Source organism: Filicampus tigris, chromosome 4 (genome assembly GCF_054856515.1).
Source record: "Filicampus tigris isolate MCC_2025a chromosome 4, RoL_Ftig_1.0, whole genome shotgun sequence".
In the NCBI taxonomy this organism is placed as follows: Eukaryota; Metazoa; Chordata; class Actinopteri; order Syngnathiformes; family Syngnathidae; genus Filicampus; species Filicampus tigris.
This window is the reverse complement of record NC_141220.1, coordinates 3,354,995-3,375,913: the sequence shown is the minus strand read 5'-3', so window position 1 is coordinate 3,375,913 and position 20,919 is coordinate 3,354,995. Positions and strand designations below refer to the sequence as shown.

At 40.2% G+C, this 20,919-nt stretch overlaps 1 protein-coding gene and 2 non-coding genes across 3 annotated transcripts; 2 read left to right on the top strand and 1 right to left on the bottom strand.

The window, feature by feature from the left end:
- The first annotated feature begins 773 nt into the window (after nucleotides 1-773).
- On the top strand, nucleotides 774-845 carry trnam-cau (transfer RNA methionine (anticodon CAU)). Its single transcript has one exon. It is a non-coding gene; the product is annotated as a tRNA-Met (tRNA).
- Nucleotides 846-2,265: 1,420 nt separating this feature from the next.
- Nucleotides 2,266-2,347, bottom strand: trnal-aag (transfer RNA leucine (anticodon AAG)). Its single transcript has one exon. It is a non-coding gene; the product is annotated as a tRNA-Leu (tRNA).
- A 13,186-nt stretch (nucleotides 2,348-15,533) lies between these two features.
- LOC147148128 (monocyte chemotactic protein 1B-like) lies at nucleotides 15,534-17,866 on the top strand. The gene is made up of 3 exons (XM_086028704.1): nucleotides 15,534-15,629; nucleotides 17,310-17,427; nucleotides 17,529-17,866. Exons 1-3 carry the CDS (start codon nucleotides 15,563-15,565, stop codon nucleotides 17,641-17,643), a joined length of 300 nt encoding a protein of 99 aa, XP_085884830.1. The 5' UTR covers nucleotides 15,534-15,562; the 3' UTR covers nucleotides 17,644-17,866.
- The last annotated feature ends 3,053 nt before the right edge of the window (nucleotides 17,867-20,919 follow it).

The window sequence follows — 20,919 nt, the reverse complement described above, 5'->3', positions numbered from 1 at the left end:
TTTCATTACCTGAACCCTACCCTTTGGATCTTGTTAAAATGATTCAAGCAAAAGTCATGAGAACATTTAATGTTCGGATTTACCAATTGTTTGGAACTTGCACATGGAAATTGACCTTTTAAAAACTTAGCTGACTTTGCATTGGATAAATCCTCCTATTTTCACTTTTAGTATGAACTGCGCTTGTACACACCATGTTGGCAGTCTTGTTCAACATTTGAAAGGCAAAATATATTGACTTGAAGGCAGGAAACTTTGAGAAGATAGAACAGGTTTGTGTGGCAAGACAACAAAAGTGAGCACAATACCTCAACAGACACGGAAATTGTGGTATTTGAAACCACACCTCAAGACGGAGTAGAATATAAAGCCAAGGGACAACACCACTCGGCCACACTATCTTAAGATACTTCGCTTCAAAGGACCTTTGAAAGGTTAAGACTGCGAAGGAAACCCAGCTGTGGGATCCCATGTATCCCCGATGATAGCCAACCTTTAACTGACCAGACACCGCCGAGAAAAGCAATCTGGTCAATGCTGTCTTGCACAGTGAGGAATACAATGATGTGTTATAGTGTATTGGAAAACCAAGCAAAAACTGAGAAGGAGAATGACACAGTAGAGAAGGGAAAACTCATCAAGTCAAAGCTCAGCTGTAAACCTGCACTTCAGAAAAACAGCAATCTTTTCAGGACAGGAATATGCAGATTTTGGACATCCAACCCAATACTTGCTAGAAAGAAAGTGAATAATACAAAGGTTATGAAACAAACAGCAGAGTGGCGCAGCGGAAGCGTGCTGGGCCCATAACCCAGAGGTCGATGGATCGAAACCATCCTCTGCTATCTGAGATGGGTTGTTCATTACCTGAGCCCTACCATTTGGATCTTTTTCAAAGGCTTTAAGCATTGATCATGAGAAAGTTTAAAGTTCGGATTTTCCTACTGTTTGGAACTTGCACGTGGAAATTGACATTTTAAAAACTTAGCTGACTTTGCATTGAAATAATCCTCCTATTTTCACTTTTAGTATGAACTGCGCTTGTACCCATCATGTTGGCATTCTTGTTCAACATTTGAAAGGCAAAGATATTGACATGAAGGCAGGAAACCTTGACAAGATAGAACAAGTTTGTGTGGCAAGACAACAAAACTGAGCACACTACCTCAACAGACAGGGAAGTGGCAGGATTTGAAACAACACCGCAACACAGAGTGGAATATAAATCCAGGGGGAAATACTACTCGGCCACACTACCTTAAGATACTTCACTTTCAAGGAAGTCCGCTGATAGTGTAGTGGTACACACGCCTGAGTTGTGTGCGGGCAGCGTGGGATCGATTCCCGCTCAGTGACAGTGTCTATGTGTGCCCTGCGACTGGCTGGCGACCAGTTCGGGGTGTAGTCTGCCTTCGCCCATTGACGGCTGGGATAGGCTCCAGCAACTCCCCGCGACCCTATATAGGATAAGCGGTTTGGAAGATGACATGACATGACTTTAAAGGAACTTTGTTTGAAAGGTTAAGACTGCGAAGAAGAACCGGCTGCGGGATCCCCTGATCCCCTATGATAGCCAACCTTTAATTGACCAGACACCGCAGAGAAAAGCAATCTGGTCAATGCTGTCTTGCACAGTGAGGAATACAATGTTGTGTTATAGTGTAATGTAAAACAAAGCAAAAACTGAGAAGGAGAATGACAGAGTAGAGAAGGAAAAACTCCTCACGCCAAAGCTCAGCTGTAAACCTGCACTTCAGAAAAACAGCAATCTTTTCAGGACAGGAATATGCATATTTTGGACGTGTCCAACCCAATACTTGCTAGAAAGAAAGTGAATAATACAAAGGTAATGAAACAAACAGCAGAGTGGCGCAGCGGAAGCGTGCTGGGCCCATAACCCAGAGGTCGATGGATCAAAACAATCCTCTGCAATCTGTGGTAGGTTAGTCACTCCCACTGTGCTGTACTTAGGATGTTGATAAAAGCCTTTGGTTTTAAGCATTGATATTGATCAAAAAACGTTTCAACTCTTGGGAACTTGCATGTGCGAGATGATGACTTCCTCGGTTCACTCACTTTATATGAGAAAAGTCTACGTTTTTGCACTTATAACATAGACTGTGAATGTATGCATCATGAGGGCAATCCATTTCAACATGTGAAGACCAAGGTTATTGACATGAAGGAAGGAACATTGATGGGAGTGAATGGATTGGTGTGGCAAGACAACACAATTGAGTGTATTAACCCCAACTGAGGTGTAAATGGCAGTGGTGGGACTTGAACCCACGCCTCAAGAGAGACTGGAGCCTTAATCCAGCGCCTTAGACCGCTCGGCCACACTACCTAAGTTTATGTAACCAAGACAGGACCTTTGTTTGAAAAAATTAAGAGTCGGACGGAAAATTTCAGAGCTACTGGATCACTTGCCACGCCCATTGTTGCCAACTTTTACATAGAGGACGTGGAAAGTCTCTTTTTCGGGACAGGGCCATTTTTGTAGCTGTGTAGAAAATAACCCACACTCACTGACCAATACTTTATAGTCATAACACACACTGGAAGACAAAATGAGCATTATCACGACCCTAAAACATAGACCTGAAGACCTCCAAATAGCCCGCAAGGCAGCGAGAGAACATAGGCACCTTAGGGAAGACCTCGAAACCTGAGGTGACCCCATCTGGTCCATCGTAAAAAGTGCATTGAGTTCAAGGAGGGACAAAAGCATAGAGGATGAAAAAGAAAAGAGTGCAGAAACAATATTGTCTTTCCGTATGTATCAGCTCCATCTGAAAAACAACAAAGGATTTCCATCTTAGACGACATTCCAATACACTTCAAACCCGGCAACACCCTGGGACAAAGGCTGGAACAGTCCCAAAAACAAGCACCCCACAGGAAAGCAATCTGGTCTATGCAGTCAAGCATGGTGAAGAACGAATTGATTTGTATTGTGTTTTGGGGAAACGAAGCAAGCACTGAGCAGGAGAATGACAGAGTATAGAAGGGCAAACTTCCCAAGTCAAAACTCAGCTGTCAACCTGCACCTCAGAAAAACGGCACTTTTCAGACCAGGAATGTGCATATTCTGGACAGAGAACACAGTCCAGGCGCTATTAAATGCTCGTGCGAGCCAGTACTTGCAAGAAAGAGGGAATGAACACTAAAAACACAGACCAATGCACAGCGGTAGCGTGCTGGGCCCATAACCCAGAGGACGATGGATCGAAACCATCCTCTGCTATCTGTGATGGGTTTTTCATTACCTGAACCCTACCCTTTGGATCTTGTTAAAATGATTCAAGCGAAGGTCATGAGAACATTTAATGTTCGGATTTACCAATTGTTTGGAACTTGCACATGGAAATTGACCTTTTAAAAACTTAGCTGACTTTGCATTGGAAAAATCCTCCTATTTTCACTTTTAGTATGAACTGCGCTTGTACACACCATGTTGGCAGTCTTGTTCAACATTTGAAAGGCAAAATATATTGACTTGAAGGCAGGAAACTTTGAGAAGATAGAACAGGTTTGTGTGGCAAGACAACAAAAGTGAGCACAATACCTCAACAGACACGGAAATTGTGGTATTTGAAACCACACCTCAAGACGGAGTAGAATATAAAGCCAGGGGACAATACCACTCGGCCACACTATCTTAAGATACTTCGCTTCAAAGGACCTTTGAAAGGTTAAGACTGCGAAGGAAACCCAGCTGTGGGATCCCATGTATCCCCGATGATAGCCAACCTTTAACTGACCAGACACCGCCGAGAAAAGCAATCTGGTCAATGCTGTCTTGCACAGTGAGGAATACAATGATGTGTTATAGTGTATTGGAAAACCAAGCAAAAACTGAGAAGGAGAATGACACAGTAGAGAAGGGAAAACTCATCAAGTCAAAGCTCAGCTGTAAACCTGCACTTCAGAAAAACAGCAATCTTTTCAGGACAGGAATATGCAGATTTTGGACAACCCAATACTTGCTAGAAAGAAAGTGAATAATACAAAGGTTATGAAACAAATAGCAGAGTGGCTCAGCGGAAGCGTGCTGGGCCCATAACCCAGAGGTCAATGGATCGAAACCATCCTCTGCTATCTGCAATGGGTTGTTCATTACCTGAGCCCTACCCTTTGGATCTTTTTCAAAGGCTTGAAGCGTTGATCATGAGAAAGTCTAAAGTTCGGATTTTCCTACTGTATGGAACTTGCACGTGGAAATTGACATTTTAAAAATTTAGCTGACTTTGCATTGGAAAAATCCTCCTATTTTCAATTTTAGTATGAACTGCGCTTGTACACACCATGTTGGCAGTCTTGTTCAACATTTGAAAGGCAAAAGATATTGACATGAAGGCAGGAAACTTTGAGAAGATAGAACAGGTTTGTGTGGCAAGACAACAAAAGTGAGCACACTACCTCAATTGACATGGAAATGGCAGTATTTGAAAACACACCTCAAGACGGAGTGGAATATAAATCCAGGGGATAATACCACTCGGCCACACTACCTTAAGATACTTCACTTCAAAGGACCTTTGTTTGAAAGGTTAAGACTGCGAAGGAAACCCAGCTGTGGTATCCCATGTATCCCCTATGATAGCCAACCTTTAACTGACCAGACACCGCAGAGAAAAGCAATCTGGTCAAAGCTGTCTTGCACAGTGAGGAATACAATGATGTGTTATAGTGTATTGGAAAACCAAGCAAAAATTGAGAAGGAGAATGACACAGTAGAGAAGGGAAAACTCCTCAAGTCAAAGCTCAGCTGTAAACCTGCACTTCAGAAAAACAGCAATCTTTTCAAGACAGGAATATGCAGATTTTGGACGTGTCCAACCCAATACTTGCTAGAAAGAAAGTGAATAATACAAAGGTTATGAAACGAACAGCAGAGTGGCGCAGCGGAAGCGTGCTGGGCCCATAACCCAGAGGTCGATGGATCAAAACAATCCTCTGCAATCTGTGGTAAGTTAGTCACTCCCACTGTGCTGTTCTTAGGATGTTGATAAAAGCCTATGGTTTTAAGCATTGATCTTGATCAAAAAATGTTTCAACTGTTGAGAACTTGCATGTGCGAGGTGATCTCTTCCTCAGTTCTCTCACTTTATATGAAAGAAATCTTCCTTTTTGCACTTTTAACATAGACTGTGAATGTATGCATCATGAGGGCAATCCATTTCAATGTGTAAAGGCCAAGGATATTGACATGAAGGAAGGAACATTGATGGGAGTGAATGGATTGGTGTGGCAAGACAACACAATTGAGTGTATTAACCCCAACTGAGGTGTAAATGGCAGTTGAACCCACGCCTCAAGAGAGACTGGAGCCTTAATCCAGCGCCTTCGACCGCTAGGCCACACTACCTAAATTTATGTAACCAAGACAGGACCTTTGTTTGAAAAAATTAAGAGTCGGACGGAAAATTTCAGAGCTACTGGATCATTTGTCTTTCCCATTGTTGCCAACTTTTACATAGAGGACGTGGAAAGTCTCTTTTTCGGGACAGGGCCATTTTTGTAGCGGTTTAGAAAAAAACCCCACACTCACTGACCAGGTCCGCTGATAGTGTAGTGGTACACACGCCCGAGTTGTGTGCGGGCAGCGTGGGATCGATTCCCGCTCAGTGACAGTGTCTATGTGTGCCCTGCGACTGGCTGGCGACCAGTCCGGGGTGTAGTCTGCCTTCGCCCGTTGACGGCTGGGATAGGCTCCAGCAACTCCCCGCGACCCTGTATAGGATAAGCGGTTTGGAAAATGACATGACATGACATGACTCACTGACCAATACTTTATAGTCATAACACACACTGGAAGACAAAATGAGCATTATCACGACCCTAAAACACAGACCTGAAGACCTCCAAATAGCCCGCAAGGCAGCGAGAGAACATTGGCACCTTAGGGAAGACCTCGAAACCTGAGGTGACCCCATCTGGTCCATCGTAAAAAGTCCATCTAGTTCCAGGAGGGACAAAAGCATAGATCTTTCCGTTAGAGTGACCAGAGCCAAACTCACCAGATGTGGGACAGGGAGTATACTTGTGGGGGACTATGTGGGACGCAGCTGACGCTTGTGGCGGACACCAAACATTTATGACAATGACACAGCTTGTCAACTGTTCAGTAACATATAATATAATAAACTGTAACAAAAATAATTTAATAATACTTTACAAAAAATGTAAAAATATATATTTTTTAAGAATCTCACTTGGTGGGAAGTCTGTCAATCTGGGTGGGCCTGTGCCCACCAAGGCCCACCTATAGCTCTGCCCTTGGAATCGGAGCTCACAATAAAGTCTGAAATTAGTCAGTCTCTTCATATCTTGAGGTAGATGCACTTTAACAATAGTCACACTCACACAATAGAACCTTGTCAAATCTCAAGTCAACATGTAGAGTATGAAGTCATGTCATGTCATCTTCCAAACCGCTTATCCTATACAGGGTCGCGGGGAGTTGCTGGAGCCTATCCCAGCGAGTATGAAGTGCAGTCACAATTTACTACAGGAACAAAGACAATCCAAACAAAGACAGGCTACTACAACTACTGCAATTCAAATATTTTCAAGTTAAACAGCCACAGCATAAAACGAAAATAAAACAAGAAGTATATCAAAAATAGTCAGGAGATAACAATACTGTAACTACAATAAATTTAGTTGTAAACAAACGTGTCCACCATAGCAGCACTATGCACTTCCAGAACCAAGGAAAGCACTGATGAAACACTTTCGGTTATGTCCATCACAACTCAAGTCTTTCAGTTTTCTCCATAACAGCAGCAGCAGCCACAATGTTCACAGAAAGCTTTATCTGACTCGTCTTTCACTGGCTTCACCCAAGGAAAATGAGTTCCCAGACCTTGTTATAAGATAAGATAAGATAAGATAAGATAAGTTAGGAATGCCTTTATTGATCCCACAGTGGGGAAATTTTCATTGTTACAGCAGCAAAGATATAGGTCACACAGGGACGGCGGCATAATGTAGCCATTAATGTACAACATTGACGGCAAACATTCAGGATCAAACCTATGTAAATATACGCAGTAACATGTGTATATACACATGTATAGACACACCAACATACGTCTACATAAAAAGTATGAGGAACACTCATTTTGGCCTGTACATAGTACAGAGGAAAAATACTCTAAGTAAGTGACAGTGCTGCAGTGCTGTAGTTAAATGTAAGGAACAGCATTGGATAAAAATAAAACTAGACTAACAGTAGTGGGGAATGTTGAGTATTGCACGGTGTTACAGTAGTGGGGAAAATTGGGTATTGCACAATATGAGCTCAGGTGCAGGACTGCACAATTGCACCAGTTTGTAGAGACTACACAATGTTCTTGTTAAAGAGTCTGACAGCAGCAGGCAAGAAGAAACGGCGGAATCTCTCCTTTGCACAGCGAGGGTGTAACAGTCTGTCACTGAAGGTGCTGTGGAGTGCTGTTAGGGTGCCCTGGAGGGGGTGGTCCGGGTTGCCCAGCAATGATGACAGCTTGGCCAACATCCTCCTGTCCCCCACCGAGTCCACAGAGTGCAGGGAGCAGCCCAGGACAGAGCCGGCCCTCCTGACCAGTTTGTCCAGCCGCTTCTTGTCCCGGGCCGAGACGCCGCCTGCCCAGGTGACCACTCCCTGGGAGATGACCGATGCAACCACCGAGTCATAAAAGTTCCTGAGGAGTGTCCCCTGAACCCCAAAAGACCTCAGTCTCCTGAGTAGGAAGAGTCTGCTCTGACTCTTCCTATAGAGGGCGTCTGTGTTGTCGCACCAGTCCTGCATTTCATGTTCTTTGCAGTCTTCTTACTTTCCTTTGAGTCCTCCATTTTCATTAATTCATCACAAATGTATGGAACGCGTCGCTAAAATGCTTGTTTTTGGTAGGCGTATCTTTAAAAACAACTATTGCCTGCATGTGCGCACGGCTGTTTGATTGACAGCATACCCCTGCCTCTCATAGTCTCGCACGCAGACAGTCACACCAGCCCGAACACCATGCACCCCCCACACACACAAACACACACATAGCCCAAGACCCGCCCCCACTGTGTGTTGTCTGCTCTCAGCACACAAGCGTTTAATAAAAAACAAGTTTTTAAGCGCACGTTTGAAAATTGGTGCCTGCCAATCAGACATGCGGGACAGCGAGTCAATTTGCGGGACACATAAAAAATCATTCAAATGCGGGACAGTCCCGAGTAAATCGGGACATATGGTCAGCAGCAGCAGAGTGGCGCAGCTGTAACTTGCTGGGCCCATAACCCAGTCGTCGATGGATCAAAACCATCTTCTGCTATCCTTGGTGGGTTTTTCAGTGCATTAAGCCTATCTTTGGGATGTTTTGCAAATCCTTTAAGTGTTGATCTTGATGAGAAACATTTAAAGTTTGGATTTTCCAACTATTTGGTACTTGCATGTGGAAAGAGACCTTTCCCACACTTAACTGACTTTGCATTGGAAATGTCCTCCTTTTTTCACTTTTAATATCAATTGTGTTTGTACCCATCATGTTGGCAGTCAATGTGTGAAAGGCAAAAATATTAACATGAAGGCAGGAAACCTTGACAGGACAGAACAGGTTTGTGCAGCAAGACAACAAAATTGGGTACATGATCTCAACAGACATGGAAGTGGAGGGATTTGAACCCATGCCTCAAGACAGACTGAAACATAAATTCAACACACTAGACCACTCGGCCACACTCCCTTAAGCTGCGTACAAGGAAAGCACCTTTGTTTGAAAGGTTAAGGCTACGAGGGAAAACCAGTGGAATCCCCCAAATCCTCTATGGAAACCAACCTTTAACTGACCAGACACCGCATAGAAAAGCAATCTGGTCAATGCTGTCTAGCACAGTGAGGAATGCACTGATGTTTATAGTGTATTGGAAAACCAAACAACCATTGATCAGGAGAATGACACAGTTTAGTAGGGCAAACCCCCCGAGTCAAAACTCAGCTTTAAACCTGCACCTCAGAGAAACGGCACTCTTTTCAGGACAGGAGTATGCAAATTCTGGATGAACTTGTCGAACCGAATACTTGTTAGACAGAAATCGTGAACAACACTAAGGTTATGAAACAAAGAACAAGTGGCGCAGCGGAAGCGTGCTGGGCCCATAACCCAGAGGTCGATGGATAGAAACCATCCTCTGCTATGTGGGGCAGATTCGTCAGTACGTCAGCGTTACACTTAGGATAATGTGAAAAGCCTATGGTTTCAACCATGGATCTTGAGAAAAAGTTCTAACATTTCAATTGTTGGTGCGCTGTATGCGGGAGCCCTCCCATCAGCGCACTGATTAGATGGCCAATTCTGTGACGAGAGTCACCAATCAGGAACAAGCAGTGCAGGTGAAAGCTCTATATTAGCAGCGTGTCGGCGTGAAGTGCTCCCAGTCAGACAAGCAGCTCATTGAAGCTATACAACAACAATTCCATTTAGACAAGCGGAGCACTCAGTGAATTTGAACAGAAAGAGTTACTCACAGCGCCATGTAGGGGTGGGAATCTATGGGTACCTCACGATGCGATTCGATTCTGATTCAGAGGCCCACAATTCGATTGACTTCTGATTCAGAGGCCTACGATTCGATTTAATTCGATTTCGATGCATCACTACAATGGTTTACATTTTATAGCTAATCTAAAATACTGGTACCTTTTCTAAAACAATTGCATAACTCAAGGAAGAGCAAGGATTTATATTTCACACTTTGACTTTCATTAAAGTGGCAAGGTAACCTTTTTACATGTGTCAACACAAATTTCAAAAAGTGCCAATGGCAGCATTTGTTGTAACAAAGGTCTGTAACTTCTATAACAAAAAAATTCCAAGAAGATATTTAAAATTAATGCGATTTAGCGTAACCTGTATTTTAATACTTTAAAGCGCAATATGCATCATCTGATTGACATTACTGTGTAACTTAGCAATGAACGCTGCTTTTATTTAACCCAATGTAGCACCTGATGTAGTATATTTTCTGCGATCGGCTGGCAACCAGTTTAGGGTGTACCCCGCCTACTGCCCGAAGACAGCAGCCGCGCGACCCTCGTGAGGATAAAGCGGTTTAGATAATGGATCGATGGATGATATTGGACGCGATACTGTGCATTACAGCAGTGTTGAACATTGTGTCATCAACAGCTTTATTATTCAAAATATAAAGCAGCATATTTTGTAACCATAAATAACAGACTTTGAACTGTTAATCTTGCAGAAGGTGTGCATATTCTAGGTTTTTGTGTGAGGAAAGAAGTGCTGTACATGCTCTGATATTATTGTACTACGCAACAGCAATTTTATATTGTGTATACAGTGTCACTGTCGGCATCATGCCGCGACAGCCCCTTCCTTCCACAACCGATTAGGGTGCAAATCTGATGCAATGGATTTGGTCATTTTTCTTACTCTTTCGATGTTTGGTGGAAGAGCACCTCCGACGGATCAGCCTTTCGCAGCACTCAACTCTGGGTGGTAGCGTGTCATCTTTATTGGATTCCTGAAATATTTTTATCAACATCTCACACTTCATAAAGAAACGAAATGTCTCCAAACCGATGCTTTTAACAAGGATTGCGCCGCTCGTGTGAGGTTTTGTTTGTTCCGCCATCTTGTCACGTAAGCCTCGTCACAGACATCTGATGTACAACGCACGTAATCGCTTGCTCATCTTTTTATTTTATTCTTTTTATTTATGCTTTGAACATCGATTATTAATATCTCTGAATCAATGCAGAATCTTTTTAACATAACAAATGATGCATCAAAAAAACAATTATCGTTCCCACCCCTAGCGCCATGAAAGCCTGTTCACAGCCTGGTCCATCCATTATCTATACCGCTTCTCCTCACACAGGTCGCGGGCGTGCTGGCGCCTATCCCAGCTGTCTACGGGCAGTAGACAGCTGACACCCTGAATTGGTTGCCAGCCAATCGCAGCACACAGAGACAAACAAACATCCGCACTCACAATCACACCTAGGGGCAATTTAGAGCATCCAATCAACGTACCAAGCATGTTTTTGGAATGTGGGAGGAAACCGGAGTACCCGGAGAAAACCCACGCAGGCACGGGGATAACATGCAAACTCCACACCGGCAGAACGGAGCCGGATCGAACCCACGACCTCTGAACTGTGAGGCGGATGTGCTAACCAGTCCCCACCATGCCGCACACAGCCTGGTCCATCACTCAAATTTGTCCCCCAAGCAACAACAACTCACTGGTGTTCCTCGTCGTGCTTGCCACGGCCATCGAAGCCTCGCTGCGAAAAATAGACTAAAGATGGACAACAGATGAAAAACGGATTAAGTACATGGGATTCCAACTATGCTTAGTCTGTCTGTTTAAAAAATGTTCCCATCATTCGTCAACCGTCGGCAAAACGGCGTCCGTCACATAGACAGAATGCCTCACTCTGATAGACTGTGAATGTAACCATCATGATGACAATCTAATTTGTTGAAGAAATTTTGCAGTAATAATCAATAATCCAATAATGAGTCTACTGTGGGGATAAAGCAGGTTAATCTGGCTTCTTTTTATTTTAATTTTTTTACAACCTCTACTGACCATTGAAAGGCATAGCTATGACACCAGACAGGTAATTGGTAATCATTTAACCCTGCCTATTCTCAGAACTAATGCACTGAAAAGAACAGTAATGTACAGAGCGGTTTCATGCTGGAAGCATCTTCAGCCATACCTGGTTTTTATGGTTAGAACACTAAGCTTCAAAAGGAAGAAGGAAGAAGGAAGCAAGAGCTGGAAATTATGATTGATGTCATGTAACTTTGTATGCAAATGAATTGTGATAAAATAAAGACCTTTTTGAATGGATCAAGAAATGATGGGAGTAGGACTAGGACATTAGCTGATTTAAAAATAATAACAATAAGTTTCAATTTAAGCAAGCTTACTCTTACTTACTAGTTTACTCTTAAGTATTTATTTGTGGAATATTTCGGTGAAAGATTGCATTCATTCTGATTTTGATTTTGTAAAGAATCTTGTTTCATGTGTCTGTAATTTTCTGAGAGGGACCCCAAGAAGAATAGTCTTCACCATAGTGGGAAAATTATGGGGAACCCCACTTTAAACAATAAACAATATTTTTTTAAATGATATTTCAATCTTTAAAAATTAATTCAAATTAAATGTAATAATGCAAATCAAAGTACATTTAAAAAAATAACAATTAACTGTTGGAACTTCCAACAGGTCACTCACTTGATGTACGCTCAATTATTAGTTCACAAAAAAAAAACTATTTTCCAATGCGTGTTCATTTTATCTTTCATCCAATGTAAATAAAGACGCACACAAGTTGATTGAATTTGCTCTTCTATTTCTTTGAATCTCTGAGGAGGAATTCCCCATCATTACTCTTTTTTTAAAACTATTTTAGTTCAGTAATATTCTTGGGATGTCTGGTGTGAGTCATTCTCATGAGGTCATGCCGCAGCATTGTGTTCATATCAGAAGTCTGATTTGTCTGATATATATAGACTGCCTGTATTTTTTACAGTGCAATTCACAATTCAGCATGCTGTTTTTTACAGTGGTAGCGTCGGGACAGTCAGAAGAAGCGTCACTGGCGAGTCACAAATGATCATTTCTTATGTATCCGGCCTCATATGTTGTTCATTAAAATTAAATTTGTTAGTTCAAAAGTTTGTCATCAATATTTGTAAGAAAATGTTTACATTTTTATTTATTAAATAAATGTTTGGGACTTCAACATCCTGTTGTGGTCATTCAGATCTACGAGAGTAAAAATTGATAATTTCTTGTTTCCGAGCTCATATGTTGTTGTGCTATGTCTATGCAGCGTCCTCGTCATTCGCCCCTGGCGCCATGGGGTGTTCCGATAGTTTTAAGTGAATTAGAAGCGAGGAAAAGGAAAAAAGGAGAAAATCGTTTTTGTCCATACAAACAAAGCAAGAGATAATAGAAAACTATGAAAAGGGGATGCGTTTGGTTGATCTCGCCAAAGAATATGACCGTAACGTATCGACGGTCACCACATTATTAAATCAGTTCTTTACAAAACGCCAGGCAAAAACCACTTCTGAGAGAGAACATGAATCAAAGTGGGCAAAAAGCAACGAGGACATCAATTAAAAGGTAAACGACCATCATTTTTATTCCTTTCTCTATCTTTGTTTTTTTCACATTATGCACAACTCTCATTTATTGTGCAATAATGTATTTGTTACATATTTTCATGCATTTTTATGCTTTATAAGACATTTATGTCACAATATTGGGGGGCTTAGAACGGATTAGGGCATTTACATGGAAAACGCGTCCCTACTTACAAATTTTTCTACTTAAGAAATTTCTTCCAGAACCAATTAATTTCGTAAGTAGAGGTACCACTGTATACTTATCTTTCTTACTAAGGTTTGAATTTTGAGCGTGTTTAAACATGAGAGAAATGTGAGAAAACGTTAATGGTGAGGTTTACAGCCTTAAAACATACAGTATAATAATTGTAACAACAAAAGAAAATGTGATAAATGAGGGACCACAAAGGACAAAACAAATTGGGAAGTGAAAAATGTGTGTGAGTAAGATAAGATAAGAATGCCTTTATTGATCCCACAGTGGGGAAATTTTCAGTGTTACAGCAGCAAAGATATAGGTCACAGAGGGACGGCGGCATAATGTAGCCATTAATGTATAACATTGACGGCAAACATTCAGGATCAAACCTATGTAAATATACGCAGTAACATGTGTATATACACATGTATATACACACCAACATAAATCTACATATGTTATGATATACATATGATAAATGAGGGACCACAAAGGACAAAACAAATTGGGAAGTGAAAAATGTGTGTGAGTAGTTCTGCTTTTATACTAACGTGGAAAAGTCAATATGAATTTACATATGACACTCATGTGTAAACGTGTGATAAGCCTACCCTGAGACCAAATAGATCACCCACATACAGCATGACTGCCCCCACCAAAAAAAAGAGCATACATGCACAGTAATTCCCAATACAAGAAAAACTGTTTTTTTTAATAATTTAAAAACATTTACAATGATAACACATTTTGAGAGAAATCGGTAATGTCTCTAATACTTGTATTTTATTGATATTGTAATCAGGGCTATTCAACTAAATTATCCAGGGGGTCACATTATCAAAAACCCATGGCCCAAGGGCTGGACCGCCACAGTAGCGATAGCGACATGTTTACAGACCGAGCGAAGGAGCAGGGCGCCGCCGCGGTTCACTCAGGCTTCTTCCTTTTTTCCTCCTGCTTTGGGGGGAAACATCAGGCGTAAAAATGCTCGGCCTCTCCTGCTCTGCAATCCCCTCAATTTCATGTGCAACAAGAAGAGCTCTGAAGCTGCTTCCTTATTCTTTTTCTATTGTCGGTAGAGAGGCGCAGCACTGCACAACGCCACAGCGCCTCTTACCTTTCCAGGTGGTGTGTAGCATGAGGATGTGTCCATGTGGCAAACGTCTGTGTTTTTCTTTTTGGCGATATTCCGCGGGCCTGACCAACATGCTTGGCAGGCTTGATCTGGCCCCCAGGCCGCCAGTTGAAATGACCTGACCTAGAGCCGGTATCCAAATTAACTTCATTTCCCTTTTTTGTTGTTATGTATGAAGTATTATTTATGTACTGTATATTTGGAGCTGAACAACAAATATTATTTACTTTTCAAAATTATTATTAACAATGAATAAGTGTTACATGAGTTAGTTTAAAGTTTTGATAAATGCTTCTGTATATCTGTTCAAATCGTTTGGCAAGTTTTTCACAGTACATGTAATGTATAACATGTTGCCATCCATCCATCCGTCTGAGATGTTTCTCCTCACGTGGGTCGCGGGTATGCTGAAGCCTATCCCAGCTGTCTTCGGCAACTAGGGTGCACCCAGAACTGGTTCTCAGCCAAACGCAGGGTAACATGTAACACTATACTTAAACTATGGGATGAAAGTTACATGAGAATTCATGCACGTTACCGACATGTTAGATTGACATTTGAAAGTACGACACTATACAGTACTTACATCTTATGTAGCACATTTTGTACACTGCTGCTGCTACCATGACATTTTCTGTAGCATATTCATTATATATTTAGAATACAGTAGAAGACCATTGCACAGTACTCTCTGATGAAAGAAGTCCATGTGACTGTGACATGTAGGAGGTGAGAGTAAAACTTTTTATTTCTGTAAGTATGACTCATAGCAGAGAAATGACACAGGGAAAACATTTAACAGTAGTTCCTCCTTTGTGTCTGTTGAGTCCCTTGTTGATCTTATCCATGACTTTTAATTTTGAGAAGTGAGATGAACTTAATGCAACACAGACAGAGAAATGCCCATGTATCCTGGTAAACCCCCTGAGACAAAATTTAAAAAAGAGAGAAAAAAACCCATATTTAACTGGGGTCTTCCCCAGTCAATCCATCTTCTCTATATAATGTGACTGCAGTCGATGTGAACAGACACAGCGGAGAGAGCAGACTGAAGCAGCTTTAAAGTTGACACACTTCATGATGACCTCTCATCTTCCTCTGTCTGTGTTGGTGGTGCTGCTAGTGGCTGTAACTTTAAGTGAAGGTAAGAATGTGATTGTTATGCTGAACTTTCTTTTTGTGAACTGGACAAGATCCCATCTCCAAAGTATTCCAGGATTTTATTGTAAAATCTGATGTCCCAAAGTTAACGGTGCTGAATTTTGGATGGTAACTGTTTTAAAATAGTACCTATGAAGTAAGAAACTATTAAATTAAGCTTCGGTTGACTCGTAGTATGAAGTCAATTATATCATTAAGATGAAACCCCAGTTCACGTTGAAAAATTACTGCAAATCATTATACTGCCACCATGCTTCATTACAGTGTTGTGGGTGTGCGTGTGCCCATTGGAATTGTGGGCAAAAGTCGTGTCACCGATCATATTGTCACATTTTCTCCATGTGTTTTGGGGAAGGTTGATGGCCTGAAAGCTGGTGATGGCAGCATGTGTCAATATTATTGTTGTTGATGATGTTTTTAGCGCAAACAAAAGGCTTTTGGCATATTTCAGGTACCAGTCAATTTTGGCCCAAAACCTTTTGAAGTTGAAGTGGAATTTCTTTCACATTTCAGTATTACAATGACCCCAAGCTTACATCCAAATCATCAAACGAATGGCTGATGAAAATTTAAATTGGCTAAGAAAGACAGAGCATGAAGGATCTAAATCTATATGAATGGCATTATATTAGCCAACAGGTTAACCAAAAAACAATATGGCAAATTACACATTTACGAACATCGCATAATCAGTTAAAAGTGTGAGAGTCACCGTGCCCTGATCTGACCATGGGACCATCTTGAGAGGATCAGCCCTACAGACAGGGCCAGCCAGGGAGGAGACCAGCCCACATTATGTCTAGATTTTGAAGACAGTATAAATGTGAGGGCTGCATGTTAGACCGTGCCCCTTTTCTGCCCTCACCCGTCTCGGGTGAGAGCATTCACGAGGATCGAAAAGCTGCCCAGATCTGATCATTGTATGATTCCTGAACTTCAGAGATGGAAAAGAAAACAGACGAGACAATTCACCTGTTTTCTGACGCTGAGCCATGATTGGTCGTTACCTGAGCCCTGAGCAACTCTGATGTAATTTCCAGTTGACAGCAAGTGACAAAATGGCCGTACCTGACATGGACAAAAACAGATGGATTTTACTGCTTAACTCATGTTTCACAAATGCAATATTAATCACAAATGCAATATCAATCACAATGGTGTGTTTAGACTACTGGAGGTGCAGAGAATATATTTTTGTATATATTTTTGGGGAGGTTGAGATCCCATTTAAAATCCATAGGATGACCTGAAGCAGGCTGTGCACAAGAGACACTTTATCAACCAAATAGATTTGGATCAGAATATTGCCTTGATGCGATGTGCCATGCCTAAAAAAACGAATGTGTGTAATGTGTTCAGTAAAAAAAAAAAAAGTGGTTTTAGTTTTAGGATGTGTGCAGTTATGCCACAATTTTCAAAGTAACAAAAGACAATATCTTTTTTTAAATGAATTGTGCAAGTTCTTCATTTCATTCATTCTTTTCTTTTATTATCTTGAGGTTTTGAAAAGGTGTACCAACGTCTAATCTTTATATTAGAAAACAATTATCAGTTTCAGATAAGTAACTTGTGTTACTGGATTATATGTCCTTGTGTGCAATTGAGTTGTTTGTTCTTGTATTGTATAATGGTGAGATGTTGATTTGGTGCTCTTTGTTTGTAGGTTTGCGGAGTTCTGGACCGAACTACTGTTGCTATCGTTTCAATGAGAACCCTATTCCCTCACACAAAGTAGTCAGTTATGCCAAGACTTCACAGCAGTGCCCCATTCCTGCTGTGAGGTAGGTATCCAATGGTGAAGACATTTAGCGTTATGATCCGTTATCATCACATCTGAATCATAATAAACCTCACCAACTCACTTGTTTCTCTATTCCTACAGACTGAGGACAGTGATGGGTCGTCCCATGTGTGCAAGGTCTTCAGACTCGTGGGTGAAAAACCTCATCAAGGAACTTGATGCAAAAATAATCTCAGGAGAGACAAATCACTTGTAACCGTTACTCCACCCTGAACCTAGTGTGTAATTAATATATTCTGGACTGGGGGTCACCAACATGGGGCCTGCTGGGACCACATGAGTAACCCGTGGGTCTGTTCCACAAATGGCTCACCAGTGATGGGACATTGTGAATTCCTAAGAATGTTGTATAAGTGATCATTTGAAAATGTAAACACTTGCAGAGATTTACAGCATGGAAATAAAGTGTTGTATATTGACACTTGCCTGTTTCATACCTTGACAAATCATTGTTGATAAGAAATCCTTAATATAATCAGTGTCTTTACATTGATGAATATAATTACAGTATTATTAATAAAATATTATTTAGGATAAATTGGAGCTAATTTGATCTTTCTGAAGTGTGAACCAAACAGGTACCTCTCATTGACCAATACATAAGAAGTACATGCGCACTGCGCAGAAGGTCGGCCAAGTTTGCTCGCTAATTACACTAGGACAAAATATGAAGTGATGCCTCTGCACAAACTGTGGTATGCATTCGAAACCCTTGATATCGTTTTGCTCAAATAGTAAAGTGTTTTAAACTTTTATTTTCCTTGCAAGTAAGCACAGAAGGTTACTATTTCCATCCATTGTATATTTTTCTTATCAATATCGAGCAAAATTAAACAAAACGCTTCTCAAGGAAGCATGAAAAAGCAAAACCGAGCAAACATTTTAGTGTATGTACATGTAACGAGTGAATGAGGGCAGCATGGTGCGTGTGCGCGTGCGTGTGTGTGGGGGTGTGCGTGTGCGTGTGCGTGTGGGTGTGTGTGTGTGGGGGGCGGTATGTGCGTGCGTGTGCGCGTGTGTGTGTGCGCGTGCAAGTGTGCTCGTGAATATCTGCCTTTGTGTATATTGTGAGGGAGGGAGGGAAGGAGATAGCGGGTCTTCTTTTTATGTTGTATTTTAATGTTTTTATTGTACAGCACTTTGAGTTGCACTTTTATGCGTGAAAAGTACTATATAAATAAACTTTGATTTGATTTGATTTGATTTGATTTGATTATAATTCATCCTCGGACTAGCACGCCAAGACAGCAGCAACATGTCCATTATTAACAATGCCAATGCCAAGTGACTATTTGAACATCATGTCTGAGCAATAAAGCTAACACCAAAGAAATGGAAAATCCACAGACAGAAGAAATACATTTAAGAACTTCTGAATATGTTGAACATAAAACCTTTGATCCTGAAAATAATTTAGATCCAGATAACCATTTCTATACAAATACTAACTTTGGATGTGAGTATTATACAGATGATCAGTTAAATGAAAACATGAAAATGGACAATGGACTCTCAATTATACATTTTAACAGCAGAAGTCTCTATAAACATTTTACCAAAATTGTCTATCAAAAAAGATTTGAGTAGTATAAAGAAATTCCAAATAACAGCCATATCTGAAACGTGGCTTGATGATGTAAAAAAAATAAGCAATATGCAAATGGAAGGATAAGAATTGTTCACAATGAATAGAAAAAACAGGAGAGGTGGCGGTGTCGCAATCTATGTTAACAAAACTCTGAGATGTAATATAATTGAAGGTTTGACTTATTCTATGGAAAAATTTATGGAGTGTTTAACTATTGAGATTCGTGTTGAAAAAAACATCCAACATCTTCATAAGCTGTGTCTATAGAACACCAGGATCCTGCCTTGACACTTTCAATAAAAAAATAGCGGACATGTTTAGTGATTCTAATGATAAAAACTGCTACTATTTTGTGGGGACCTAATTGTTGATTTATTAAATCCAAATGGCCACCAGAAAACAATTGACTTTATTAACACAGTGTACAGTAATTGTCTTTTTCCGTTAATTATAAAACCTAGTAGAATAACCATAGATACAGCCACAATAATAGATAATATATTCATTAATAAAATAGATTATGAAATAGTAAGTGGTCTACTTCTAAATGATATAAGTGATCACTTGCCTGTCTTTGCAATTATTCAAAACTATTTTAACAAAAAATAAAACAAGTAATTTATACATCAGAAACACGACTTAGAACCAAATGTACCATTACTGCCTTAAAAATGGACCTAGAAAATCAAAATTGGGCAGAGATTTACTCAAAGGAAGACCCTAATCTTGCGTACCAAGCATTTCTGTCAATTTTAACTTCCCTATACGATAAACATTGTCCATTAAAAACAGTAACCAGGAAGCGCCAAAGCTTGAGTAAACCATGGATGACACAGGGCATATTGAATGCGTGTAAAAAGAAAAACCTGTTATACAAACGTTTTTTAAATTTAAGAACAAAAGATGCTGTACATAAGTATAAAAAAATATAAAAATAAATTAGTAAACATTATGAGAACTAGCAAGAGACAATATTATCAAGCACTATTAGAACAGAACAGGAGTAACACACAAGATACATGGAGAATATTAAATCATATAATAAGTAATGGCTTTAAAAAATATAACCATTCAGAATATTCTATAAAGAATAATATCATCATTGATAAAGTAACAGATATAATTAATGAATTTAATGAATATTTTATTCATGTTGGTAGTGAACTAGCAAAAGAAATTCCAGAGTGAAATAATAATAAATATGAAATACATAAATATATACAGAATAATTCTGCCACTATGTCGCTTAATGCTGTAAACAATATAGAAATAAGTGTTAAAACACTAAAAACAAAAAAGTCCACTGACTGTTTTAATATTGATATGGCATTAATTAAAAGTATTATAAAACATGTTGTGCAACCTTTGACATATATTTGTAACCTGTCATTTAAAACTGGTGTCTTCCCATCAAAAATGAAAAGAGCAAAAGTTATTCCGATTTATAAGAGTGGAGACAAACACTTATTTACTAATTATAGCCCAATATCGTTACTACCACAATTTTCAAAAATTCTGGAAAAACTACTTACACATAGACATGACAATTTTATTACAAAACACAATCTTTTAAGCGAAAACCAGTATGGCTTTAGAGAAAAAAGGACCACATCTATGGCAGTAATGGAACTAGTGGAAGAAATCGCAACCAGTATAGATAAAAAATAATTTACTGTTGGTGTTTTCATTGACCTAAAAGAAGCTTTTGATACAATAGATCACAATATATTAATGGAAAAATTAGAGAGGTATGGTATAAGAGGTTTGGCAAATAAATGGGTTCGAAGCTATCTAAATGACAGGACACAGTATGTACAGTTTAACAAAAAAGGGGTCCCTCAAGGGTCAGTGCTTGGCCCTAAACTATTTATACTCTATATCAAT

What these genes read in the sequence shown, in the direction of transcription:
- LOC147148128 (XM_086028704.1), top strand. Translation starts at nt 15,563, where the DNA reads ATGATGACCTCTCATCTTCCTCTGTCTGTGTTGGTGGTGCTGCTAGTG. An exon ending in GGCTGTAACTTTAAGTGAAG is followed by an intron (nt 15,630 to 17,309) that starts GTAAGAATGTGA and finishes CTTTGTTTGTAG; the next exon opens with GTTTGCGGAGTTCTGGACCG. An exon ending in TGCCCCATTCCTGCTGTGAG is followed by an intron (nt 17,428 to 17,528) that starts GTAGGTATCCAA and finishes CTATTCCTACAG; the next exon opens with ACTGAGGACAGTGATGGGTC.